Source organism: Perca fluviatilis, chromosome 5 (assembly GCF_010015445.1).
Source record: "Perca fluviatilis chromosome 5, GENO_Pfluv_1.0, whole genome shotgun sequence".
In the NCBI taxonomy this organism is placed as follows: Eukaryota; Metazoa; Chordata; class Actinopteri; order Perciformes; family Percidae; genus Perca; species Perca fluviatilis.
Genome location: NC_053116.1, coordinates 32,612,813 through 32,640,276, shown reverse-complemented (window position 1 = coordinate 32,640,276; position 27,464 = coordinate 32,612,813). Strand labels below are relative to the sequence as shown.

The 27,464-nt window shown below is 42.5% G+C and overlaps 1 protein-coding gene across 3 annotated transcripts in view; it reads left to right on the top strand.

The window, feature by feature from the left end:
- LOC120559593 (plexin-B1-like) overlaps nucleotides 1-27,464 on the top strand; it is a 73,922-nt gene that overhangs the window by 26,183 nt on the left and 20,275 nt on the right. For all 3 annotated transcript variants that reach the window (XM_039801426.1, XM_039801424.1, XM_039801425.1), the window contains 18 exons: nucleotides 10,700-11,573; nucleotides 11,888-12,127; nucleotides 13,352-13,534; nucleotides 15,903-16,031; nucleotides 17,422-17,522; nucleotides 17,619-17,751; nucleotides 17,941-18,097; nucleotides 18,342-18,450; nucleotides 18,744-18,852; nucleotides 19,319-20,122; nucleotides 22,063-22,161; nucleotides 22,703-22,825; nucleotides 23,623-23,716; nucleotides 23,899-24,074; nucleotides 24,780-24,931; nucleotides 25,016-25,121; nucleotides 26,847-26,983; nucleotides 27,149-27,322. In XM_039801426.1, coding sequence (XP_039657360.1) covers nucleotides 10,710-11,573; nucleotides 11,888-12,127; nucleotides 13,352-13,534; nucleotides 15,903-16,031; nucleotides 17,422-17,522; nucleotides 17,619-17,751; nucleotides 17,941-18,097; nucleotides 18,342-18,450; nucleotides 18,744-18,852; nucleotides 19,319-20,122; nucleotides 22,063-22,161; nucleotides 22,703-22,825; nucleotides 23,623-23,716; nucleotides 23,899-24,074; nucleotides 24,780-24,931; nucleotides 25,016-25,121; nucleotides 26,847-26,983; nucleotides 27,149-27,322 — 3,890 coding nt within the window. In that variant the 5' untranslated portion in view covers nucleotides 10,700-10,709. The remainder of the gene's footprint in view (nucleotides 1-10,699; nucleotides 11,574-11,887; nucleotides 12,128-13,351; nucleotides 13,535-15,902; nucleotides 16,032-17,421; nucleotides 17,523-17,618; nucleotides 17,752-17,940; nucleotides 18,098-18,341; nucleotides 18,451-18,743; nucleotides 18,853-19,318; nucleotides 20,123-22,062; nucleotides 22,162-22,702; nucleotides 22,826-23,622; nucleotides 23,717-23,898; nucleotides 24,075-24,779; nucleotides 24,932-25,015; nucleotides 25,122-26,846; nucleotides 26,984-27,148; nucleotides 27,323-27,464) is intronic.

Sequence of the window (27,464 nt, the reverse complement as noted above, 5' to 3'; positions counted from 1 at the left end):
TATTTGCCTTTACCCACTTAGTCATTGTATCCACATTATTGGTGATTATTTATCAAAACTCTCATTCTGTTCATATTTTGTGAAAGCACCAACAGTCAACCCTACAATATCGGTACAATATCGACATTGACGTTATGGTCAAAAATATCAAATAATATTAGACTTTTTTTCCATATCGCCCAGCTCTAGTTTCAACCTTAGACTGTAAAGAATATGGACGTAGTCTCCGTGATGCCACCCATAGGTTTCTGAAGCCAAAATGAAGCTCAAAGTGGGCGGCTCCCGGTGGCTAAGTTGTGTTTTTACAAATATGTCCTGAAAATGTTTTATTCCCTTTTTAGAAAAATGGAACCATATGGACCATAGATACAGTAACATTTGCTTACACGTGAAATGAGGATAATTCAATCGGTCGGGTCTAACGTAGAGTATATTTTCCTAGTCAAGGAATGATGTAATGCTATAAGGCTGCAGCAGTTATCACTACAAGGCGTGCAGAGAAAACAGCCGCAAAGAATCCCTGGCTAAACATTTAGAAAATGCATGGCATCCAGATAGGCGCCTGAGATACCAAGCACAGTGGACAGAGGGGGAGAAAGACAGAGACAGGCGAGAGGATTTGTTGAGAAGGGTGAGACAGAGGAGTACGCAGGATCTGCCTCCACGTAGCGTGTTATGAGTCAAAGGTTCGCCAGGGGTCATGCGCTGCAAACACATTCATGAATAAAACAAATCACGCTCTCAGATTCTTGTTACAAACTCAAAGATCCAGCAATAAGTTCCCCTGGGAATACATGGCTTTTTTTAGGCTTATTCTGGGGTTTTGAGAAGGCACAGTGCATGTTTCATAACCATGCAACTTATTAAAACTGGAAGGTGGGCAGAAAGTAGACCAGATTTTCTACCCTCGGCCTCAAGAATATTGGCAATAATACTCTGGTTCACGGTCATTGGTTGAGTGGCTGGACATGGCACTTTTTTTTCATTGTCGACTGTGTATTTCAATAATAGAGCAGCAAATCTGGCTTGATGTTTCACAGAGCTCTCTGAATTCATAAAATGTGCTTTAGAAAAGAAGAAGAAAATGCTAAGAAGCATCTCTGGCCGTGGCAAGGGACCGAGGAGAGCACAAGACTGGTTGTTAGACCACAGACAGTGTGACAAGCTGATTAGAATGCCCACAGACTGGGAGAGCTAGACCTCCACTCTCTATTCACTCGACCCAGGCACGTCGTCACGACAACGAAGAACCACAAAGGGCTTTCTTAGGCTATTGAGTGCTGTGAAAGAAGAGGAGGCGGCCGTGTGTGTGTGTGTGTGTGTGTGTGTGTGTGTGTGTGTGTGTGTGTGTGTGTGTGTGTGTGTGTGTGTGTGTGTGTGTGTGTGTGTGTGTGTGTGTGTGTGTGTGTGTGTGTGTGTGTGTGTGTGTGTGTGTGTGTGGGGCTCAGAGCGGAGATCTGGCTGTACAAGCCGTAGGTGGTAATGTATGCAGACCATCCACAAACAAATGAATACGCATGCACGTCCCACTGCCACCTCCTTAGCATTCTGCCACACAATGACCATACCAGCGTCCTCGATGACGTGATGCTTCACCCGAGCATATGGCCAAGCTGAATTCAAACCCCAAACTGGCCACAGACAAGCTATTTAAGCTTGCTTTGTCTTTTTTTGCAGGCAAAATGCAAATGCCTTTTGTGTGTTCATTTTTCCAGTCATTTTTTTTCCCTCTTAAATATGGTAATAGCACTGGAAATGAATGGGATGGATTAGATTCAGTGTATTTGATAGTTTGCTTGAAATGTTACCCTGGATCAGGGTAATATTTCCAACTCATGAGTGCAATCAACATTGGTTTCTTCTACATTAGAATTAAGTAAAAGCTCAGCTTAGTAATGGTCCTGGTATATTTGATGCTTAAGGTTACAATCTTGAAGATCTCTGGTTTTACTCTCTTTGGGGCCATAGGCGGTAATTGCGGGTCTGTTTTTGGATCTCACTTCGCTTTCATTTGTTTTTGAAGTTTTATCATTATTGGAGCAAATTATTTGCAAATGTGTGTGGCGAGTCGTGCAACTGTATCGCAATCCTGGCCACTGGGTTTGACTCCATTTTGTCTCGTATTGCGAATTCTCAGACTCAGTGTGCAAGGTTTCTGTGTGTTGAGTTTTTATATTGGATAACGGATTAAACGCATACCAAAAATACCATGCAAAAAGACTTAAAGCAAAGCGTGGGCCAATAGGCAAAACATAGGGGACTGTACTTTTCAGACATTTTGCACAACTGCAAGTATTTTATAACTTCGGTATGTTTCTGCTTTATCACTCATTCCTCCTTTTTTCTCACGTTGTCATTCATTGTGGCCGACTGGCTGACTCTCCTATGCGAGGCCGGAGAACTGAGGTCTGTAATTGTGGCCGGATTTGTTGGCTGCTGCTTTCACTGCTGTGCTCCCACACTGTGAGCAGAGGCTCTTTCTAAAGATCTGACCACTGGCCACTTAACAAGCTCTGTCTTAACACACACACACACACACACACACACACACACACACACACACACACACATAATAATGAAAGCACACACTTGCAAAAACAAATGCATTCCTCACTAGTATTATCATCTTTTTATAATATGGTCCTATTTTAGTTTTGAGGGATGTTAGGCTGTGAGGACTGTGTTTTCCCATCAACCTATATTCAAACATGCATTTTCAGATTTATAACAGACATGCTTATTAAGCTGCCATATTTTAATGCACTCATGGCCACTTGGTGCCTGTCCCTGCTTAAAAAGTTAAATTGGGCCTCAGCTGCTTTTGTCAATCATTCTCATTCTCTCTCTCTCTCTCTCTCTCTCTCTCTCTCTCTCTCTCTCTCTCTCTCTCTCTGTCTCATCAGAGTCCGTCTACCGCCTGTTTCCTCCAGACTGCTCTTTGATCCTTGAGCCTGTTGAATGTTGAACTGAAGAATTACAGCACCATCAGTTCCAGTTTTGTCATATTTCCATGACAACCCTAGTCTCCTCCCCCTTAGTCCAGGTCAGAAGGTCAAAGACCGTTTTCTCAGATGCTCAGAGAAAACAGTTTCACCTTACGATTTCACAATTCATTCTGGCCTATTTAATAATTTAAAGTTGAACAGTTTGATGAAGTTGTCTTATAATGGATGTCTTTTTGGCCTGCATTGTTAACCTATTTTGTAAAGATGAGCTGGTGTGTTGAGTGATTAAGATTATCAATAACAGATTGTAGCACATAAAAGTCCATTGGCCTTCCAGTGGATCTCAGGTCGTGTGTGTCATGCTGTACCAAGCAGCTAGACTTAACACCTGCTTTTCCCAGGGAGAGCGTTACTGTCTCCAGGGTGAAAAGATCCTGTCATAAAACGGGCTGAGCAAGTGTGTGTGTGTGTGTGTGTGTGTGTGTGTGTGTGTGTATGGGTGTGTGCACATGAAAAAGTGTGTTGTGTTATGTAGATGTGTGTGTAGACTCTCTTTCCAAGGGAAGTGGCTTTTATCCTGTGTCCGTTCAGTGCAGCCACTTGGTCGAAGAGCTGTGAAAGGGACACTATTCCCTCCAGCAGCAGACAGAGAGCCCCTTCAGCACACCGGAGGACAGAGAGAGAGAGAGACCCTCTGTGTCTGCATGTGAACCGAGGGGAGGGAGATGGCCATTGACCTCAAAGAAGGCAACGGAAGTGGAAAGGGGCCAAGCATGTGTACATCTGCCTCTCATAATATTAGCGCTTTCACTGATCTAACTGTCTAAAAGTAGAAACACAGAACCAGCGACTACACTGTATGTGTATGTTACCCACTGGATGCAAATGTGGACTGGAAGTGACACGAAGGGTGTGAATCGCACCTCCAGTTTGTTGTGTTTGGGCTCAACTAGAGTGGAAAAGCGGACTTTGGTAACACATGCATTTCATGTGTTTAGTCGGGTTCATACTCACAGTCGTCCCATCAGGCTAGAGATGTCATCGGCAGAAAGGGTTCCAAGTATGATGGGCTTGTCTGTTCTCTTCCTTGGTTCTCACAGCACATGAAAGACTAGCTCAACATTTGCATCGGTGCAGAACAGGCTTGAGGAACTGCTGGCTGTCTGATTGAATCCTCAGGGATTGGTCATACCAGCATTTCCAACAGCAAAATTGTGAACTGTAATCCGTTTGTTTCAGTCACAGTGATCAGTGGTCTTCTGGAGTTGAAGTAGGTTATCTCGTTGCTTTTGTGTTATTGTTTAACTTTAACAAGCTAATCAATGTCTCGAGAGCAACAAGGGAGAACTGGAGAGTCCACAGAAGCCATCGTATTAGCTGTGTCACACCACCATCAACCTTAAAATAAATGCCAATGGAGCTTCCTTTTCTGTATTATTTTTGCCACGAACGAAACACGGCACAACCAATGCATGACCCACAAGTTGCAACTTAAGATGGGTTCAGGCTGGGCGCAAAAGGGTTAACAGGAATCCAGCCATAGATATCTACGGCATAGGATTAGATTAATAGTTCAGCTTCGGATTTCATATGTTGATGTCACCACCACCACAGCAGTAGACGGATGTATGGTACCTGATCAGTGACACTGTGTTTACAGAAAGTGGTAATTGAGATGTCATCAGATTACGGAGTCTTTCTTTAACTTTCTTTATGTTGTCTTCACTATCAACAGTCTCATCCAGTGTTAGACACACAGCAAATACCTCTATTTTCATGTAAAAGCACTACGAATGGCTTTTTAAAAAAACATTGTTGCCAACTTAACTTTATCAGTCTCATGAATGTCACCCAAACACATGCCAACTCTTTCTACAACCTACTTGTAAATCAATTCCAATTGTTTACTGGCAAACATGTATGCCTGTTCTCTATCTCCCTGCCTGCGTGTGGCCATTGCTGATCCCAAACAGACACTCTGCTACTCTCTCTACTGTACTCCCTGGATGGGATCCAGAGATGCCAGTGTTACAGAGTTAGAGGCCTGGGGCGAAACCCAGCTGACCCACCAGAACATAACAATGCAAGGCAGTGCTCCATGGATCCGGGCCCAATGTCCCCCACTGTCCCTGTGCTGCTGACCCCACATATTTTATGGGGTCTTAGGCGTTCAGTGGGCTGTCACGGCTCATTAGGAGCTTTAGAAATGAACTTGCACAGCAGACTCTCTCTGTGATTAATAAACATGGACAGAGAGAGAAAGCGAGACAGATAGGAATGGTTAGGGCAAAAGTTCACTGAAGAGACCACATTCTGAGAAATATATTGAGGTCTTTAAATACACTTGGCACACACACACACACACACACACACACACCCATACAGCATATATTGTATCAACTCTTCTACTACTGTTGATGGAATGGTCACCCTGCTGTCCACAGCAAAAAGAAAGTCATTATTCTGGTGGAGAATTGTAGTAAATCTCCTGTTTCAAATGCCAACAGGGCTAAAATTCTGAGCAAATCACTCATATATGTTTATTTTTGTTTGCTTGCATGTGGATATTTGCTACATATTTGCCTTCTGACCACCAGTTCCCCTCCTCAATTTGGGTGACAGTCTAACTACCAGTGGTTATTTATAGGTTGTTGGACTGTGCCCCATTGCGAACATGCTGCATACCAGACACAACTGATGAACTCTGGAGATTGTTGGTGAACAGCATGAGAGAAACCGCCCCTCTGCTTCTCCAAATGGTGTTATTTGTATTGCCACCAAACACATCCACCGTAGCAGTAAAAGTAGAAGAGCGACTGTGAAAAAAGCCAGATGTAGTAAATAAAGATGAAACTCCAGAAAGCTCTCTTATAAGAATGATGGATTTGTATTTATTTCTGAAGCTTGAAAGGCTTAAAAGCTGCCTCTGAAAATCCACAAACTTCCTTCAAGTTCACAATTAAACGGAACATTATAGAAAGAGCTATCTAAGTTTAAGAGTGGTCATTTAGTTGATGAATTAAGTGAAAATGTTGCATTGCCTTAATAGGTCTCGGATTTCGAAAGATATATCTTCGCCTCTCAGCTTTAACATCAACCGCAGCTGTTTTTCTCGTGCCTCTGTTCTTCCCCTCCGCCCCCACTTTGTCCCACACCACAGTCATCTAGTCTGATCTCATTGTAGCTCATAGGAAGCCATCATTGCTGTTTGGTAAGAGGAAGTTCCCATGGCGATGGGGTCGCCACATGCTATAAATATGTGGTTAGCCGGTCAAAGAGCAGGTGAGGACGCCTGCTCAACGTAGCAGTGAGAATTTGTCTAGATTTGTTCCCAGGCTCTCTGTTGCAGAAAAAATCTAGGTACTTGACATACAAATTGTTTTTGATTGTAATTTAAAGAAATCCCTGAATTAAGGCAGATGTGCTTTAGAAAGTATAAAATTATCTCATTCCATCCAGCAGTAAACGAATAAATGAAACCCTCTAGACTCAGCACAGCAGTAGTTGTTGATGTCAGTGGCTTGATGACCGTATTATGTGCCAATACACTAATCTAGCACAATGACTGCAGTAGGGGTGGGAATCACCAGAGGCCTCACGATACAATATCATCACGATACTTATGTCACGATACGATATTATTGCGATTTTAAAGATATTGCAATATTCTACGATATATTGCAATTTATTACCTTTTTTCCAACTTCAGATTTTTCCCAATTTCAAATTATGTCCCCAAAAGAAAACTTTGTCAACCTCTGTTTTATCTAAAAAGATACATTTCTGTTTGTTCATCTCACTTTACTTTTATTGCTGCAAAATGGGATTGTCATGCTGACAAACTGACCAACACATATATAATAAAAGATTGATACTTGGCGTCTGTGTATCGATACAGTATTGCCACGGAAAATATTGCGATACTATGCTGTATCGATTTTTCCCCCACCCCTAGACTGCAGCCATCTTAAAGCAAGACTTTTGAAAGAAGCAATAACTCTCTTACAATAACTTTCTCTTACAAATGGGTGTTCCTGCTACAGCCTTATTTGGTCTAGTATGGCCAGTAGCTTAAGCAGGCTAATGCTAGCTAATGGTACTAAACTTTAGATAGTTATTGTTGTATAAATGACATTGTTGCATCTGTTAGCTGATTTATGACTCTTCTCTACTTGTGTAGTGTGCATTTTGCTGGATTTTAGCATTTTCCTTTATAGGTTGTGGCCCCATTGGTGTTACATGGTGTTGCTGATAGATAATACTAATACCCCTTTCATACAAAGGGCTCAACAAGGGTTGAACCAGGGTTGACTTTTGAAAGGGTTAACCCACGTTGACCGACTGGGTTTTGCGACCCAGGTCCAGAGATGGGTCGGAAGACCGGTCGACGTGGGTCGATTTTATGTTGAATTGCACACGACCAGGGCTGCTGACAACCGAGGCTGGAAAAATTAAGTATTTTTTGTTCTTTGGAAATGTCGTTACGCAATTGTCACAGGTCGCCGCGGCACATAAACAAACGAGCGATGGCATACATTTAGTCTCGCTGTGCTTTGGAGCGTAACCGCTGTAAAGCAATCACAAAACAGTCAGATCATAAATAATGTTTTATTTCTCTCATTCACAGCCCCGCTGCGCTTTCCCACAGTCATGTCTGCAGCCTACTGTACAATGAGTTTTTAAGTACATTTGAGTACAAAACAGTAGTTCTGGTGGTGTGCAGCTGGACGGGATTAGGGACAGTCACTAAATAGGTTATGACGTGTTAACCCACCGCCCATTTCCAGCACGAGAGGTAACTGGTATGCATCCCTTCCGGGCTTTGACCCAGGTCGTATCTGAATTGTCAGGACCAGGGATCAACCCGTGTTTACTGGCATTTAACATGGGTTAGTAACCCTGGTCCGACCCTGGCCATTGGTATAAAAGAGGTACAACAGTGTGGCCTGTACAGCAGTGCTTTGAGCTAAATGCTAACATGGTCAAAATGAAAAAACGTTGGCAGGTTACTGACCCATGCTAAAAGCCGCTCTAACCACACAGTACAGCTGAGGCTGATGGTAATGTTATCAGATCTGCAGGTATATCATAGTATTGGACAAATTCAAAAGTTTAAGTTGATGGCAGTGCATAAGACTTAAGGGATCACCGAGGTTGTAACCGACAATAGAGCCGCACCACTAATGTGGCTAAAGAGCTCTACATATTTAGCTGAATTAAACATGAGGCACACTGAATTGGTTTGTTTTATGTATATATATTTCATAAAGACGATTCCTCCCCTGTCTCAAACAACTATACATTTCCAAGCCCTGTTTAACAAAATGTAATGGCCACTCCGCTTTCACATTCGCACACATACACACCCGACTCAAGTCCTCATGACAATGGGCTCGGAGGGCGTGGAGGTTATCACTTATTATACTTCTTATTCTGCTCATGAATAAGTAAATAGGAGGTCTGAGACACACTCACCCACTTAACAGACACGAGCACCTGCTCCTGTATGGCTCCTGGTTATGTACACACGCACAAATACACACACATCCACACACACATCCACAGATTCCCGGTTTCCTCCCTTTCAACACCCGTCGTCTTTGTCCTGATCGCAGCCCCAGGGAATCGACAGTTAGGTGAGATGGCACTGCATGTCTAATGTCTTGGCAATCTATTCACACTGCAAGGTAATGGTGCACAATATTGCACTTTATTTCTTAATATCACAGTCGAATATAGACTTAGCTTTCTCTAAACATTTTCTTCCTCTGTCCTTATGCAGAGTGTAAGAAATAATACTTGACAGAGGTGTATCTAATGTGTATAGAGCTCTTACACATCCCCAGTTTAAAGCTTGTTCCATACACTGGTGTGCATGATAGGGCTGTGCAATTAATGAAAATGTTACGATTACGAACGCGATTACGATTTCGGCTCCTAATCAAAACAGAATAATCACGAAAAATGATTATTTTGCACATTATGTTTTGCAAGTAAATTCTTATTTGGTCTTCTGTTCTGAATGAAAAAAAATGTTTCAATGTGAAAAGTATTAAGGGAAATTTCACACCTTTTCCACTGTTTTTTTTTTTTAAGTTTAATAATTGCAACATCTTTCCAAAAGTCAACGAGTAATCGTGTTAAATGATCGTCATTTCAATAGTGACCAAAATAACCGTTATCATAATTTTTTTTTCCATGATCGAGCAGCCCTAGTGCAGGAGTTATTTATTTATTTATTGCTGTGTGACCCTTCTCAGTGAGGTCAGCGAAAGGCCGGAGGAATCTGTTCAATAATTAAAGGGTTTTTCTCGCTAATGTGAATGCTCTCAGTGTCCACAAACCACTCCCCTCAGAGGTGTTGAGTGATGGCTGTGGAAATGGGAAATGGAAGTTGTTGTTTTGAATGCTCCAGCTGTAAAGGGATACTATGGCTGCCAGTGTTTCCAGTGATTCCGATTAACACACTCTATAAAGTGGTAAAGTCATAAACACTAATCGTATTCTAGATGTTGTAGCATTTTGATGGGTAATGTTACACTCATCTTGAATATTGCTTCCGTCCAACTCGGAGTCCTGTCCTTTTCTTTGTCTCGCTCTCTCTCTCTCTCTACTTTTATACAGTAATCCTCCGTGTTGCAAACATTCACAGGCAGAGAGGAAAGGAATGGGATATGATTCCAGGTGGTAAGGTTAAGATGCTTAAAGGTCCCAAGACATGGTGCTCTTTGGATGCTTTTATATAGACCTTAGTGGTCCCCTAATACTGTATCTGAAGTCTCTTTCCCGAAATTCAGCCTTGGTGCAGAATTACAGCCACTAGAGCCAGTCCTACAATGAGCTTTCCTTAGTATGTGCCATTTCTGTGTCTGTAGCTATTGAGGAGGAGAGAAGGGGGGGCAAGGGGGAGGGTGGGGGTGTTGCCTTGACCAACTGCCACTTTGCTCGTTTGAAAGCCATGATGTCTCTCTCTCATGGGTGGGCCAAATTCTCTGGGCGGGCAAAGCAGAGAAAGGGGAGGTAACCTTTCCCCTTATGACCTCATAAGGAGAAGATTCCAGATCGGCCCATCTGAGCTTTCATTTTCTCAAAGGCAGAGCAGGATACCCAGGGCTTGGTTTACACCTATCGCCATTTCTAGCCACTGGGGGACCATAGGAATGCTGGGGGAACGCATATTAATGTTAAAAAACCTCATAAAGTGAACCTTGAAAACTGGACTTAAATGTCCCATCCTTTAAAAAGGGTGATTTCCATGTGTATTTTGATTATAAAGCAGGTCCAGGTGCTATATAAATGCTGTGATAGTATCAAAATGTTCAATCCACAGTGAAATGCCCACAGCCCGTATTCAGAAACTGTGCCTTTAAACAAGCCGTCAGGACTTTTGCACAATATAGAAAGTGCACTAGACTGCTGTTGCGGTCATTCCCCGGCTGCAATGACAATACAGAGATACCAAAAGCACAGATGCTTACAGAGACCGGCGATAAAAGACAGGCGCTAAAACACAGCGTTAGGAGCGTGCATGCATGCGTGCGTGTTCATGGTAATTTCATGCTAGCTTAAATTCTTAAGAGGTTCTCACCACATCTTAACATTTCTCTCAGCCTAAACTCTAAGCTCTCTAAAACTCTTAAACTTGCACTATACTCAAGAATATGGAAGCAGCTTTTAGCCTTATTGAATGTTGATGTTTAACCTCAAACATCTGCTCGTGCAGGCCTCTAACCCTGCTCTGCTTATTTCCTCAGAATATTTGCCATGCTACATGGGAAGGCTCTGAACTCCACCCTGCTCTTACTCCTCATCCTCATCATCTTTGCCACAGCCCATGGTCGCTCCTACCCTTGTTTTTCCCGTAATGACACTGAGTTCCAGCACCTGGTGCTCCACCCAGACCCCTCTGTGGGAACGGTGTACGTGGGGGCCAGGGACCACCTCTTCCAGCTGGACGGAGCCGATGGACTCCGGCTGGAGCAAGAGGAGACGACCGGTCCCGTGAGCGACAGCAAAGACTGCCTTCCCCCAGTCACCGAGTTGAACTGTCCCCAAGCCAGAAGAACCAGTAATCACAACAAATTACTGCTGGTCGATCCAAAGGCGTCGGAGTTGATCACCTGCGGCAGCATTCACCAGGGCACCTGCCAGAAACGCAGACTGGCATCCATCAAGAAGGTTCTCTTCTCCACCGAGAGGCCCGTGGATACGCAGTATGTTGCAGCCAATGACCCGTCGGTGTCAACCGTAGGGCTGGTGGTTGGGCTTCGTGGCGGGGAAAGGACAGTGATGTATGTGGGTAGGGGCTACACTGCCAGCCACCCGCCCATCTCCACCCGCCACCTTTCATCAGAACCCGTCTTTTCCTACGAGGAGACGGCGAAGCTGGCTGTGGCCGGGCGTCTGTCGGAATACGACCACCACTTCGTGATGGCATTCACACGGCGCGCGTATGTGTACTTCTTGTTTTACCGCCGTGACATCAAGTCGGCATCGAGGGAGTACCGGACCTATGCTGCCAGAGTGTGCTTGGACGACACATCCTACTATTCCTATGTGGAAGTTCCTCTTGTCTGCCAATCCCCTTCCTCTCCGTCAAGGACTTACAACCTGCTCCAGGCTGCTCAGGTACTTTCTCCCAAAATATTACCAATATGAGTATTTCAGCTTATTCTTTGCTGTCATCTGTTTTTATCTGTTATTATTTGGACATGTAAGGTGTCCTTGAGTGTTGAGAAAGGCACCCATAAATACAATTTATTATTATTATGAGTCCTTCAAAAATACTTTGAGGGAGCAGCAATTCAAAATATGGCTGAATTTCATGGTCATCAGAGTGTGTGAATTTCAAGTGCTTTCAGAAGTGGGTTTACATCAAGGTTACACTGATCCTGGCTGTGTTTTAAGTTTCCCGAATTTTTCCCACGCCTGTGTTGCAACAGGTGGGACAAGGTGCGGGTCGGGAAGGCGAGGATCTGCTGGGAGTCTTCTCCACCCGCAGCGGCTCCACAAACAGTCCCTTGGATGCCTCAGCTCTGTGCGTTTACCCACTGGATGAGCTTGACAAACACATTGACTCCACCCGTGACCTCTGCTACACCCAGGACGGCCGGGTGGAGGGAAGAGGAGAGGTGGCCTACATAGAGTACGAGGTCAAGTCCAGCTGTGCCAACCTGCCCCTGGTAAGGATGCAGTGGACGAAGAAGGGGGGGTTAAATGTCTTTTTGTTATTTATTTTATTTTATTTTGTTATTTTTCATGGAAGAATAGCAAACATTTTGGAGCAATGGGCTTTAAAACAATGATTTTGTCAATAAGATGCTCATCAAACTACAGTTTCTTTTTGGTCCCCTTAGCAGAATTGCATGCTACTTTGAATGCTTGTTACAGCATGGATGCTAGCCGTGTAGTACATATACATATACATATGTTCCCTGCTGTCTTTATGCACTTAAGTATGTTGACTCAATTGGTTTCAGTGGTCACAAAAAGACAAAACAGAAAGTACAGCACAGTAACAAGGGATGACTGGATTGCCGGGATTAAGCTTAGTAACCGGAAGAATGAAGGCATTGTAATGAGGCCCTCGTTGAAAAGCCCAAAGCTCCCAGATGCCCCAGGAGTAGCTTTGCCCAGCTGCAGCCCTCCAGTGACCCCCTCTGCTGCCCTGCAGCCGCTCAGGTCCTGCCAGCCCTCCGAGTCATTTAATGGGATCTTTAGGGATCAATAAACCAAGCTAGCCCTGAATCAGCTGTGCTGCTGCTTAATGATGTCTGACAAGGAAGGATAGGAGTTTGTTTTTAATCAACTGACATAAGAGGACAGAGAGAGAGAGAGAGAGAGAGAGAGGGGTGGAATATAAATATGGGAATAGAAAGACTAGCATACAAAGCGACAGGGAGAAAGAATTAAATAATCTAGAGGAAGAAAAGGAGATGCTGAAAGAAACATAGATGATTGAATGAAGAAAGGTTGTATTAGATCACAGTTTCCCTTATACAACGATAAGCAATCTTATTTTTTTTTATAAACAAACTGCGTAGACTAAATATAAAATGTCCCAATCGACTTCCTCCTTTAGGGCCAATTATGTGGAGCCAGAGTTCAGAGACTAACCAGAAAGCAGGATTTAGAGTGGTTGTTTTGCGAAACCAAAAGCGCGAGTTGGCTGTGTCTGTATAAGTCTACTTTAATCTATGGTGCAATCTGCTTACGGTGAATTAAGAGGATTCAAAGGCTCTGAGGCAATACTAGGAGAGAATGAAAGACTAATTGAAAAGACGTGAACATGAACTTGTTAGTCCAAAGTAATAAGATCACTAAAATAAAAGTAATCTGGATGCGTTCAGTTCAGATAAACACATAAAATCAACAAACGACTCAAAACTTTCTGTCATGTGTTGTAGAATACCCTTAAGGCCTATCCCTGCGGCTCCGACCACACCCCCAGTCCAATGGCAAGCCGGGCACCGCTGGCATCTAAAGCCGTGTGGCACACCTCGGCCGCCCGTCTCACTGCTGTGGCTGTCAGTGTCAGAGAGGGACACAGCATCGCCTTCCTCGGAGACTCCAAAGGGACTCTGCACAAGGTAGAACATCCTATGTCATACTTTTTGTATGATTTTTTTGTGCCAGTTTCTTTAGGCCATTAGGCCTGCCCCAGCATGCACTGGGTGGGAAGCAGGGAGACGCCCTGGACACATCACAGGGGAAATTTTCCATTCACATTACTACGTGGATGATTTCCCAGCTAAGCAAACACACCTCACACTACATAAAACATTTACAACTATTTTCAGGGATTGGTTTTCAAAAGTTTGTGCCAGCTCCCATCTACTTATGGGACTATGCATCACAACTACAGCCTGGAAGATTCCAGTCATTCCAACGCTGACAGTTTTCCAACATACACAGACTAGCATACCACCATGATCCCATGCCTAATACATTTGCTTTTTGTTCTGTAGAGCGCAGAATGTGAGTATTGGAGACTTAAACCTGATGCATTTTTGAGCTTATGTTTTAATGGCGTGATACATTTTTTAAGTTTTTTTTTTTTTTTGGAAGACGATATAGACGAAAAGATATATATTTTTTTTTTAGCCTTGCCTTGTTTGTCTGACTACTGCTTTGGACTCTATTGTCCAAAACTGTTAGTGCTCGATCACCATCTTTAAAACATCTGCGTAGATCTGATGTAGGGTAATTGTAGATAAATCTCTGCTGTGTGGTATTCGAGGAGTTGGTTATCATGTAGTAGGTCTGTTTTTGCCATGTGTTTGACGTGTGTGTGTGTGTGTGTGTGTGAGAGAGAGAGAGGGAGAGGGAGAGGTAGAGTCAGACACAGTGCTTTTAGGTAGCAGATCAAAGCAGCTCTCCGTGTAGCCATCTGAAGTAAGCTATTGTAACAGGATTATCGTATCACAGCATGACAAATTCCACAGCATCCAGATACAGGACTCTATGTGTGTGTGTTTTTCCAAGTTAGCCAGTGTGCTAGAGTTTATTTGCAAAATAAATCCTCCTACCGACATTTTAAACTTCCTAATTAAAAATTAATAATTGATTTGTTTGTTTAATCTGAATTTAAACCGAAGTGTAAAAATGAAAAGTTGCGGGGGGTTAGGTGCTAGATTATTTCTTGGTTGTTTCTAGATAGTAACCCTAGATTTGCGATAACTCTGGCAAGGTTTGCTGCCCGACGCGTTATCCTAAATTTAACCATTCGCGGTCAATGCCATTTTGCAAGACTTGTGCAAATCTTAGGTTACCATCTAGACCCAACCCTATCTTGTTGTCACCGTGATGTTGCCAGGCAACCAGCAGAGATCATTTTTACACTTTAATTTTCATATTGATTCGTCAAAAAAGCTATAACGTGTTAATTAGCGAGCATTGAGTGGGATTGATCTTCTAATCTAAGGGTCTTTAAGAAAGTGAATAATAGTATTTCCCAAAATGTTAAACTAGAGCTGGGCAGTAGATCGATATTATATCGATATCGTAATATGAGGCTAGATATCGTCTTAGATTTTGGATATCGTAATATGACACAAGTGTTGTCTTTTCCTGGTTTTAAAGGCTGCATTACAGTAAAGTGATGTCATTTTCTGAACTTACCAGACTGTTCTATTATTTGCCTTTACCCACTTAATAATTATATCCACATTACTGATGATCATTTATCAAAAATCTCATTGTGTAAATATTTTGTGAAAGCACCAAAAGTCAGCACTACAATATCTTTTCTGTATCGATATCGAGGTATTTGGTCAGAATATTGTGATATTTCATTTTCTCCATATCGCCCAGCCCTGTGTTAAACTATTTCTTTAAGGTTAGAGAAGGCATGTAGGACATAATGTAAATCGCTGCGTTTTGAAAGTTGATTGACCAATATTTTCTTGTTTGCCTACGTAGCTTAATCTCCCATTCGCCTGTCAGGTATTTCAGCTTCAATACAGCATCAAATTCTCTCCCATATATGACATGCAAAACAACAAACTCCATTCATGTTTCTAAGTCACCAAGCATTACAGAGCTACTTTCCATGCCATTATGTGTTGAGTGCATTCTCTTAATGGGACAACTGATTCTCCATTCTGTTCACAATGATCAAGTGAGAGCCTTCTGGAAAGAGGCATAAAAAAACCTCTGCTAATCTCATTAACGTGAGGTAACATGAGAGTTTGAAGGCCTGGGAATCACTTAAGCCAGAGGTGTCTTCCTGTGCTTCATATTCGATTTGACTGTACCGTAATCGCATTCATGGCCACTTCTGCTGCGATCCTGCACACATGTGATTTGATTAGAGTTTGAGTTGTAAACTGAAGAAGACATTCGTTCTGCATCATTTTATTTTTTGTCTGCTCTTATAGGAATATACCAGTTCTCTTGCTAGTGATCTATAATATCATATACCACAATTTATGAGGTTTTTCTGGTGCACTTCTTCAGGTATATCTGGGCCAAGATGGCCATGTGGAGGTATATGCAAACACGACAATCCAGGCCAACTCACCCATTAACAGTGACCTTTTATTGGACCAGAATGGAGCACACATCTACATCATGACCAAGACTACTGTAAGTATAAATATGTAGCATCACTGTTTTGGCTAGTTAGTGGTGGTAAATGTAATTTTCTGTTTAAAGGAATACAGAGTCCAGCAGATTATGTTAGCAAGTAAGCGTTCGCATCTTTACTCAACAGATGTACAAACAGCTGTAGGCTACTCTTTTTGGTGTGTCTGTCCATTCAACCATTCACCCAGATGCCTCCATACACAAGACTAAACATGGCTTGTCATTCATTGTCAGACAATTAATCGTTTGTCAGAGTTTTGTGAGGCTTTAATACTTTCTCAAGCTGTGTCTCTCACACAGAAAAATGAGATAAAAGAAAAAGAGGCAAACATAAGAGAAAACAGAAAAGCCAGCTGGCTGTCGAGGTCAGGGGTCACTAACCCCACTGTGATGGGTACAACAGTCAGCAGGAGGTGTAAGATCAGACATAACAATGGTATTGATCAGAGAGAGTGGCCTTCATTGTGTTGACACACTCCCTATAGAGTGTCTGTGTGGGTAGCCATAGATGCTGATGAATGGATATGGGAAACTGCTAGTCTATTCATTGAATGGCTTGTCTCATTTCTAGACCACTGAACGACTTAATCTGAATGTAGAGCTGTAGCCAAGTCAAAAAAATTATTATTACAAGCATCGTCATAAAGCTACTGATAGTGTCATGAGCAGATTGACATTCAGTTATTTGGAGTTAGACATATTGTGTTTTTTAAAATAGGTTGGCATTATAAGCTAACCTAGCCAATGATAAATAACTAGCATGATTAGCAGTAACGCTTCAGATTAGCTTACTAGGTTAACTAGCTGGCTATTTTAGGGCAAGTACAGTATGGCAAACTTGAATTTGGATGGTCAGGAGGGCAAATGTTAACGTTAGCTAGTAAACCTGGATAACTAAGAAGGGCTAGCCACACGTTTATAAAAAAAGTTTTTATTATAATACTTGACTGTCGCTATCCAGGTAAGCTAGTTAGCTACAAGCTAGGTAGCGCTGGCTACCATGAAAGCATTTGTCATAAATAAATTAAATATTTTTATTTTATCAATTATATTTTTGCAAACAATAAAAACAAAACAAAAATCAAGGGAGCTACACATAACAAGTGGAGAATAGTTTTGAAACAGTTAAGTGTTCTTCAAGATTTGGCAGACAGTAATAATAAAGTAATGATCATTCCGCTTACTGAGTCAGTATGCAAGTCTGTAACATTGTGGTTGGCAATCAAATTATTTCCAAAGAACTCTGATGCAAGTTAAACATCCTTTGTAATTTCTCATGCTTTAATGAAGGACTCAGATTTCTTTTAATTGCTAACCACAACGATCGGTATCCACCGCATTATTGACTTCATAAGTTTGTCTTTGAGTACTCGCTTATCATCATTTCCAGGTAGAGAAGCGTCCAGTGGCAGAATGTGGGGACCACCTGGACTGTCAGTCCTGTTTGTCTGCCAAAGACCCCTACTGTGGCTGGTGTGTCCTGGAGGGACGGTGAGTCAGTGTACATGTAATGGTGGGGCTACTGCAAATGCTCTCTTGCATCCCTGTCTACTTTCTCTTTCCTTGACTCTCTTACTTCTCTTTCAGGTGTGGCCAGCGCTGGGAGTGCCAGAGAGGGTCTGTGCAGGGCCAGTGGCTGTGGAGTTTCAACCAGATGCAGCAGTGCCTCAGTATCCAGCACCTCAGCCTCTACAACATCAGCCGTGGGGAGAAAACTGATGTAATGCAATAATAATCTCCTGTGTGCCAGTCTTTCTTCACTCCTTCCATCTCGCACATTAGTTTAAGTTCTACATAACACGTTTTACATTACATTAACAGCTATCGGTCTCTGCTCACTTCATTTCTTTTTCCATCTTTTATCTTTCATCTCTTGATGTCCCTTTCCCATTCTGTCTTCCTACTTCAGATTAGAGTGTCAGTAAAGGGCCTCCCAAGCCTAAGAAAAGGAGAGGCCTACTCTTGCTTTTTCCAGGACACAGAAGCTCCTGCCTCACTCACCAACACTGGTGTGATATGCTCCACCCCTGATGCCAGCAGTCTGCCCCCCATTAGCCATGGAGATGGTGAGTATTTTTTCTTGTCTTTGTTCAGCAATTGTACTCAAGGGGTCAACTTTTTTCAGTATTTACATAACATACAAAGTAGGGTGCAACAAGGACTATCGTTTTTAAAATCTTTATTGCAAGTCAGAAATGTGGAATTTACAAAACTGCCAAAGTAGCACTATGATGCTTATATGAACGACAAAAAAGTTGGTCAGATAATTTGAAGCTAACATATAATGGTGACCGGTTTGTTCTGATGCAGAGTTTGTGATGGTGACCCTGTCGCTGCGTTTCACGAATGTGACGGTAGCAGAGACAGAATTCACCTTCTACAACTGCAGCTTGGTCCAGCAGCTGTCTGGACGCAGGCCGTGAGTACACACACTTACATGTCATCACTCAACACATATTATCAAATCTAATCTAGCAGAATACATTATGTGTCTACCATGGCGCTTTCAGCTTGTGACATCTGAAAGAATGCATGTTTGCACATTAGATGTCTGACTGAGATTGGTTAGATCTTGTGCATACTGTAACTAAAGCCATGCATTGTTGTTTTGACATATTCAAGATTCCTGAGATTCCATGTGCTATATGTTGTTTGGGGAAAATTGCATTTTTATTGTCACTGGTTTTCATCATGATTTTTTTATTTTTTTAGATGCCAAGGGTGTGTTGGCAGCCGCTGGGGGTGTAACTGGTGTATCCACCAGCATGTCTGCACACACAAACACACCTGCAGCCAAGGAGTCACCATCTACAACCAAAATGTGAGTCGACATTAAGTCTGAAAATAAAGGCTATGTATTGAGAGATGTTTGAGAGAGGTGTTGATTCAACTGTATGCATCAACTGCAGGTTGTGTTGCTGGTAAATAGTATTGCATAGTTTCAGTACATTGAGTATTGGTATTGTTTTAATATTTTGTCCACCCTATGTACATCATCAGTGTATACTGTATATTTAGGGAAACCACTGTCTGGAATGTAATTAAAACGCACTAGGTTTGTTTTGCTTAGCATGCATCATACTGTTTGGTGTAGTTTTCCGTTTCTGTTTGTCTTTTTAGTAGTTTTTTTACCATGAATCGTTTTTTGTTTTTTTTTACTCATAAGTTGCTTCTTATTGTATTTGCACACCCATCTGTTTTATCCTAATTTGTCTCCCCCCTGCTTTTTTTTTTTTACTTGTCCTCTCCTTTCCTCGCTTGTTCACTTGTGCTACTCCATCGTCAAGTTCAAACCGCCAACACCCACCATCCCACCTCCCACCAGAAATTTGACCCCTTTACCTCCTACTGTCCGGGCTGCTACAACAACCACAACAACAACAACAACCACAGCAGCCACAAGCACAACATCACAGCCACCACCCACAGAGACACCTGCCCCCACCACAGCAGCTGTCCCTTCAACTTCCACCACAGTGACACCACCCACCACTTCTAATGCTGAATCAAACTCCCCCCTTACCCTGGCCACAACTTCCCCCTTGGACAGGATTTTCAGCCAGGCCACTACCATACACACCAATGTTACTACCACAAGCGGGTCCCTCCCTGATGCGGAGGGAACTACAGAGGGAAATGCTGGCACTACAAGAGGTTTTTCAGAAGATGAAGTGACTGAAACCTTGAATAGCACTGACAAAACTCCCCACACTACATTACCCAGCAGCACTAGTGGCATGGTAGACCCTGACCTGAGATTTTTAGGGCCATCTGGTGAAGCGCTGGGCTCTTCCTCTGATGTAAGCTCAACCACCTCCAGCGAAGTGTCCCTTTTAATAGACTTCGCTATCAGTGACAATAAGGAGTCCATTCCTCTGGACAGCTCCGAAGAGAAGGACTCCCCTCCGTGGTTGAATGAGTGGGAGAAGCCAGAAGGAGAGACTGACATGGAGTCCACTACAGGTTTATCTGTTGCAGGCGCCAGCGAAAAGCCGTTTATCTATACACAAGCACCTGAAACAGTTATTGACCCCAACTCTGAATCTGCAGCAAACTACCAATCAGATTCTTCAAATGACCTTTATTTTCTGGTGAGTGCAGAAGCCACGTGTTGCTCAAGTCACAATGACAAACTTAAAGCTTTTAGAAAAGTTACACATTTTGGGAACTACAATTTTGTGTGTTTTTTTTTTTTTTGCCAAGAGTTAGATTCGAAGAAAGACACCGCTCTCATTTATGTCTGTGAAATATGAAACTACAGTCAGAAGGCGATTAGCTTAGCTTAGCATAAAGACTGAAATCGTGGGGGGGGGGACAGCTAGCTTGACAGATATTAGAGTTGTATCCACTGTGGACAAAAAAAGGTGAATAAGCATCATTTCCCAAACGATTTAGCTTTTACTTTTAAGTGTCCTGTATTGCAGAAAGTAAGATTTCCATGTCTTTTTTATTATAAAGCAGGTTGAGATGCTATATAAATACTGTTATAGTATCAAAACGCTCAATCTACAAAGAAAATTCACACAGCTCGTATTCAGAAACTGTGCCTTTTTAAACGAGCCGTCACAACCTCTGTACGATTGTAATGTCACAACTATACTATATACACTGTAGGTAAAGTGCCGGCTTAGTGCCGTTAGTCATTCCCCAGGCTGCAATGACAGTACAGCGACGCTCAAAGCGCAGATATGGAAGACTGTAATCACTGACCAGAGCAGACTGGGCTTTTTTTAGGAGGTGGGCTTTGAGAGACAAGCGCTTGAACGGAGCGTTTCAGACAGAGGGAGAATACAGGTATATTCAGACAGCGGTATGAGAAAAATAAAGTTTTTTTTTTAAATTAAAGCATGTGAACATGTTCTAGTAGAAACACAAATTACAAGTATGAACCTGAAAATGAGCATGATATGGGGCCTTTTAAAAGTACTGTGTAATTAACCTAGCAACATCTAAGCTTTAGTCTGCAGTAAAATTAGTTGGTCCTCATTTTACAGCAGTGCAAACAATGAGAAATACTGATAACAACACTGCTGTTATCTTTATTAGCTCTCCTGTCAACAAAAAAATGGCAAATGACTGACACAAAGTCAATTTAATCTCAGACGCGAGGATGGAACTGAGAAATTCAAGGCACTTTACCTTAAGGTCTTATTGACTAGTCTACCCGCTCCATACCATTTCTGTTCATCTCACCCAATGATAGCTGCATTTTTCTCCTACAAGCTAAGGAAAGGGGATATCCCTGATCATGACATTTTCACGTCAACTCCCTCCTTGTGTTTTACTTGTATGTCTAATGTTTCATTGCTGTGGTGTGTTCGTGGTCACCTAGTTTTTGCCTCTTTTTTTAAGTTCCATGTTTTGTTTGCAGTTCCTTTGTTTTCATAGTCTCCCATTTCTGACTTTCTGCTAGGCTAGAAATAAGATAGGATAGCTACTTACATATTAGATTTTTTTTATTGTTATAGAAAATTCACTTTTTCTTTATAGTATCTAAATCAAAGATGCATTTAGTTAGATTGTTATTGTGGACAGTCTTACGGGCAAATCTAGGTTTTTGTGGATTGGAGGAGAAGGCCCTTACTCTCAGTACCAACTGTAATGTTTATGTTAGGCTGATTTTCATGGCTCACGCTAAGTCCCTTTAGTTCCAGTCAAAGCCAATAGCAACAGTTAAGTGAAACTCTTTTGATGTTGTTGCACACATGCTCAGTGTCTATACAAAATGTGTTAGGATCGAGGCAGAAGAACTTGCGTGACCTGCACAGAGCCCTAAGCTGGACGTCTTTAGTATGAACCGGAACATGAGCCAGGCTTAGTTGTAGCACCTAACCCTAATGCTATTTATTCAAACATCTAGTGGAACTTGGCTGACAAGAGAGGCAAAAGACATAAGAGTCTGCAATTATATAATGGACACTTGTTCAAAGAGATCCTTTTGAGTAGGATCTAGATATAGGTTTATAGCTGCATTTTCTTTTCCCTTATGTATTGCTGTTTCTCATTGTTATGGTTAATAATGTGTCACCAGGAATGTCCGTGTGTGGAGAAAGTTCAGGATTCTTCTCTTCTCCCTGTCAATGTGGAGAGGAAAGTCACTCTGGTGGGACAACACCTAAACCTGTTTCAGGTAATGTATCCGTCCCTAGGGTCAACCGTCTTTTGCCTTAGTCGGGCAAGACTGCATTAAAGCCATATTCGTGCAGGTTATTATGATCTTTGAACATGAAAACATATCCATCGCGTAGCTTCCGCTAAATGGCTCAGGGATTTGTTGACATATTATCATCAATGAGTAAGCCTCTTTAACAGCAGGGTGTACGAGAGCAGCTTTGCGAACATGTTCTTCAAAGAAAAGTTCTGTTTCAGTTCATAAGGACATAAAGGCTCATATTAAAAGCTCTAAACCACATGGGTTTTAATGCATACAGGTTTAAGATAGATTTTCACTGACATAACAAAAAGGGCATTATAATGTGAAAACTTGAAGTTGTTTTTTCCCCCCTGAAATCGAACTTATACAATTTAGCTTTTACAGTGACACTGTGTTACTGTGACCGTTGAACACAAATCTCTTCGCACCACGTACTGTACCTCTACTGACATATGTTAAAATTTGTAATGTGTGTGTGTGTCTGTGTACCTACATGTATGTGTTTGTGTACATTTAGGATGAGAATTTGGACTACGAGTGTGTTTTGGACATTGAGAATCAGTCAGTGGTGGTGGATGCCTCCGTGGAGCCGGATGCCACTCAACTATCGGTCTTCTTTATCTCCTGCCAACCCCACCAGGTCAGAAATCATCTCAATATAGTGATTTATCTCAGTGTGTTGTTATGTTTAGTCTACACTCGTCAAGTCTGGAAATAATGACATGGAAAATTAGGTGAAAGGTGGACTCTTACACACAGTGTTTTTGTTCATTATTAATAACTTACTCAGAACGCTGCTTTGTCAACTTTTGACCCGCCCGCCCGATCCCGTGATATTTACTAGTAATCTTACCCACCCGACCTGCTCATCACCAGTGTATTGGCTTCTCTGAAGCCCCTCAAAACTTTGTTTCAAATATTTGAAAGTATTTCTCTACAACATTAAATATTAACAACCAAATGATCAACAATCACAGTAAGGTGTGAAAAAACAAACATCCTTTGTTGTTGTTAATCCAAACACTGACTGAAAACTTATCTGCAACTTCAGTGCGGGTGGTGGTTTGATTCCAGCAACACTGCTGGGAACATAAGCAAACAACCCCACAACTTCCATCCCATTCTGATTCAAATGTTTCTAAATTGATTGGTGGTAGCATTCACAATGCCTGTAAATCACTGTAAATCAACAAAAAGAAAGGTCATAGCCAAAAGCAATAAACCCATGGCATGCTGTGTTAACAAAAATCAATAAACTGTTTCTTTATCATGTACATCTGTTAATCCATGAGTCTGTTTCATTAGCTCTCATAACAAGATCATGTTGACACATTCTGTAGCTGCTTTGCACATGGATGTGCATAACATCAACTCATATACCATATCACAAGTAGCGCTTTTGCTGGTTAGGCTGTTAATTGTTGTTCTTGTTTTCAGTATGCCTATTCTGCCTTGATGGAGGAATACCCAGCCATGATCAACGTCAGGAGAAAAAACAACTTCCTGATCGACAGCGCTGAGGATCTGTATGGTGTGTGTTTTTGCCAGTTGTGTCTCCTAAGTGAGACCATTTTATAGTATTTGTGTGTGAGAGATTGCACAGAGAGGCAATCGGATTACATGCAGTAGCGGGTACATATTGTTTAGCTGTTTGACATACAGTATAATAATGTAAGTTCCTCACAGACTTCCACTTTCTCTCCCTCGTTTCAGTGACTTTATTCAATTGTTCAGTGGGGCGGTCAGACTGCAGCCGATGTCGTACTGCCGACCCGAAGTACAGCTGTGTTTGGTGTGGTGGTGGTGGTGCTGCTAGCTCTCACTGTGTGTACCAGGACTCCTGCACAGAGGAGATCAAACTCACCTGTCCTGCACCCGTCATTCATTTCGTAAGAATTTTTTACCCTTCTTATGAACACAAGGAGCACTTAGACACTTAGGTCATTTTTGCTTTGAGAGAGAAATTAGGAAAAATGAGAAAAAGGGGTAGAAGAATTAAAGACTTACTTTGCTTATTTAAATCCGGCTCTGTGTCATGGCAGTGTGTGCAGATGAACAGTGTTTGGCTACATGGCCACAGCGTATGGAGCTCCCAGCTGGGCAGAGCAGTCGAGGTCTGCCGAGACCCAAAGCACGCCACATAGGGTCGCGTCTCTGGCGGAACTCGAGCGACCCCGGCTGCCCCAAGCTCCGTGCACTGGCGCCATGGAGGGAAGCCAAACACCATTCATCTAAACACACTGCCCACACAAAGATGACACAGAGATGGATTCAAATCAGCGAAGTATCCCTTAAAGTTGCAAATGATTTAATGTTTGTGTATGTGTATGGCCTTTTGTGTTGGAAACACTTACTGTCTGAAACAAGCAAGACACGTTCAAATACATTATGATCTGAGCCATCATCTCAATTTGACTGCTGGACTAGTTTTACAGTCTCTTTTATCCCCCTTCTGGATGTTTTGAATTGAGGGTTTGAATGAGTTCACTGTATCATTACATCTCTACTGGACACGCTGTCATGGTATATCTGAACCATTATGTCAGAACAAGACAGGGTTTACATTTCATACGTTTGGTCCTCTTGTGTTTCAGTTGGACCCGGTATCCGGTCCCGTAGAGGGAGGCACAGTCGTGACCATTTCAGGCTCTAACCTCGGCCAGAGAGCTGAAGACATTCAGAACTCGGTCACAGTAGCCGGGGTCCCCTGCAGTGTCATCCACAGCAGATATGAAGTCTCCTCAAGGCAAGTCGTTGGTACACACCTGAACATAAACTGCTTGTAAAGTTTTTTTTCCATGTTTTGCAATCGTATGTCTTCATCTTGTAGGATAGTGTGTGAGACTACAAGCAGTGGAGGAGAGAAGAGCGGCCAGGCCTCAGTCAAAGTGAGGGGAGGACAACTCGGACTATCTGCTCAGATCTTCAGCTTCCAGGTAAATGCCTTAGTAGTATTAGTATAGTATAGTAGTCAGTATGTTACATGCACAGAAAAAAAACGTTTGCTTAGAGAAATCAGGTAACCTTGTGAATTTGTTAATGCAAATTTGGGTGTAACTGCGGCAGCTTGTCTCCATTTGAGCACAGCTTATCCTCACAGCACGAATATGTCTGAATTTTACAGTACAATTTCATTGTTCTTGATTTCTAACTTGTAGTCTTCAGAACCGACGCTGACTCAAGTGACATCACTTGAGGACATTTAAAGGTCCCATGACATGGTGCTCTTTGGATGCTTTTCTATAGACCTTAGTGGTCCCCTAATACTGTATCTGAAGTCTCTTTCCCGAAATTCAGCTTTGGTGCAGAATTCTAGCCACTAGAGCCAGTCCCACAATGAGCTTTCCTTAGGATGTGCCATTTCTGTGCCTGTAGCTATTGAGGAGAGAGGGAAGGGCAAGGTGGAGGGTGGGGGTGTGGCCTTGACCAACTGCCACTTTGCTCATTTGAAAGCCATGATGCCTCTCTCTCATGGGTTGGCCAAATTCTCTGGGCGGGCAAAGCAGAGAAAGGGGAGGTAACCTTGCTTGTTATGACCTCATAACAAGCAAGATTCCAGATCGGCCCATCTGAGCTTTCATTTTCTCAAAGGCAGAGCAGGATACCCAGGGCTCGGTTTACACCTATCACCATTTCAAGCCAATTGGGGACCATAGGCAGGCTGGGGGAATGCATATTAATGTTAAAAAACCTCATAAAGTGAAATTTTCATGCCATGGGACCTTTAACAGACTTCACGCAGCTCCCTCTGCAACAAAAGGCTTGCCTATTTAAGTGCATTTAGACCCTCTGAATATCTACAGAAACTCCCGCTACACCCTTATAGCAAGCCTGCCTCGGTCTTGCAGGGTTGTATAATTTTGCTGAAGCAAGTGAACAAGCATTTGAAAAACAAAGACATCTCTGGGGCATTTTTACACCCTGTTCACAAGCAGCAGTTAATTTGAGTCCTTGCATGTTTCCCCTCTGAGTTTGGTTCAGTAACATATATGAGAACACAGCGATCGCTCTTGGGTGTGGACCAAAACATACTGTACACACCAAGACCTCACTGAGAGGGGAGTCCCTTGGGATTTTTTCTAAACTAATCCTGAAATGCCTCATTTGGAGAATGTGATACAACTGTGAAAAAAATGCAACTTTAGGAAGCATCTAGAATGATTGATTGTTTGTAACTATCCACAAATGTTGCTGTTTAATATGTGTCTGTTTATCCAAGAAAAAGAGAGTGCTTTCCCACAGAAGATCTCTGACCAATTTAAGGAAATGACAGCTCCCACATGGCTTTTGCTAATTAGACTTCACTTGAAATTGCGCCGTGTGAAATGTCAGTGCACCGCTGCAGTGCAGTAAAGTAACAGCATGTCTCCTTAATTACATTACAGTCAAAGGACTGTAGGTTTGACAACAGCCTTAATTAATTGGCCCAAGTGGCCCGCAAATTAATTGTTTTATAGCTGGCTGCGAGGCAACCTTCTAGTGTTTCCCAGAATGCCCCGGTGTCTCCTTTTATCTTCTCAATAAATCACCCGCTCAGAATCGGATTATTGATTATACTTTCTCTCTCTGTCTCTCTCTCTCTCTCTCTCTCTCTCTCTCTCTCTTGTGCATATTTGCATCTCATCTTTTTATCTTTCTTCTACTCGTCTCTCCATCACCAGGACCCGGTACTAAGCAGCATCTTCCCCCAAAGAGGGCCCAAGGCCGGGGGCTCCTCCCTCACCATCAGAGGCCAGAGACTGAGGACTGGACACCCGAGTGAAGTCAGCATCCTGATAGGAGGAGTGCCATGTATTGTGTAAGTGTCTCAAATTGACCATGAGTTAAAAGTATGAGTTTACGTTTCAGAGTTATAAAAGCACACTTTCTCTTTGTGTAGCAGAAGGATTTATGTTTGGTATAAAATGACTAGAAAGTGGGTAAAAATGTAAAGAAAAATGATATATGTCCTCTTCTGTTCAAGGCTGAGCATCCAGGAGGATCAGATCAGCTGTCTGACCAGAGGCAGCAACAGAACAGGAGAACATGGCATCACCGTGCGGTTTGGTGGCACAGAGCGACACCTACAGGGTTTGGTGTATCATTACACCCCCAACCCCAACATCTCAATGGCTGCTCCGTCGAAAAGCTTCCTCAGGTGGTTATCAGTCTCAATAGAGCAATCGTTCGGGCGTTCAAATATTTCCAATCCATTGTATAATTTAATGATGCATGTTACACTGGTAGTTGCTGTGATAGCACTGTTCCCTTAGAGCAAGAAAATCCCAGCTCTATCTTAA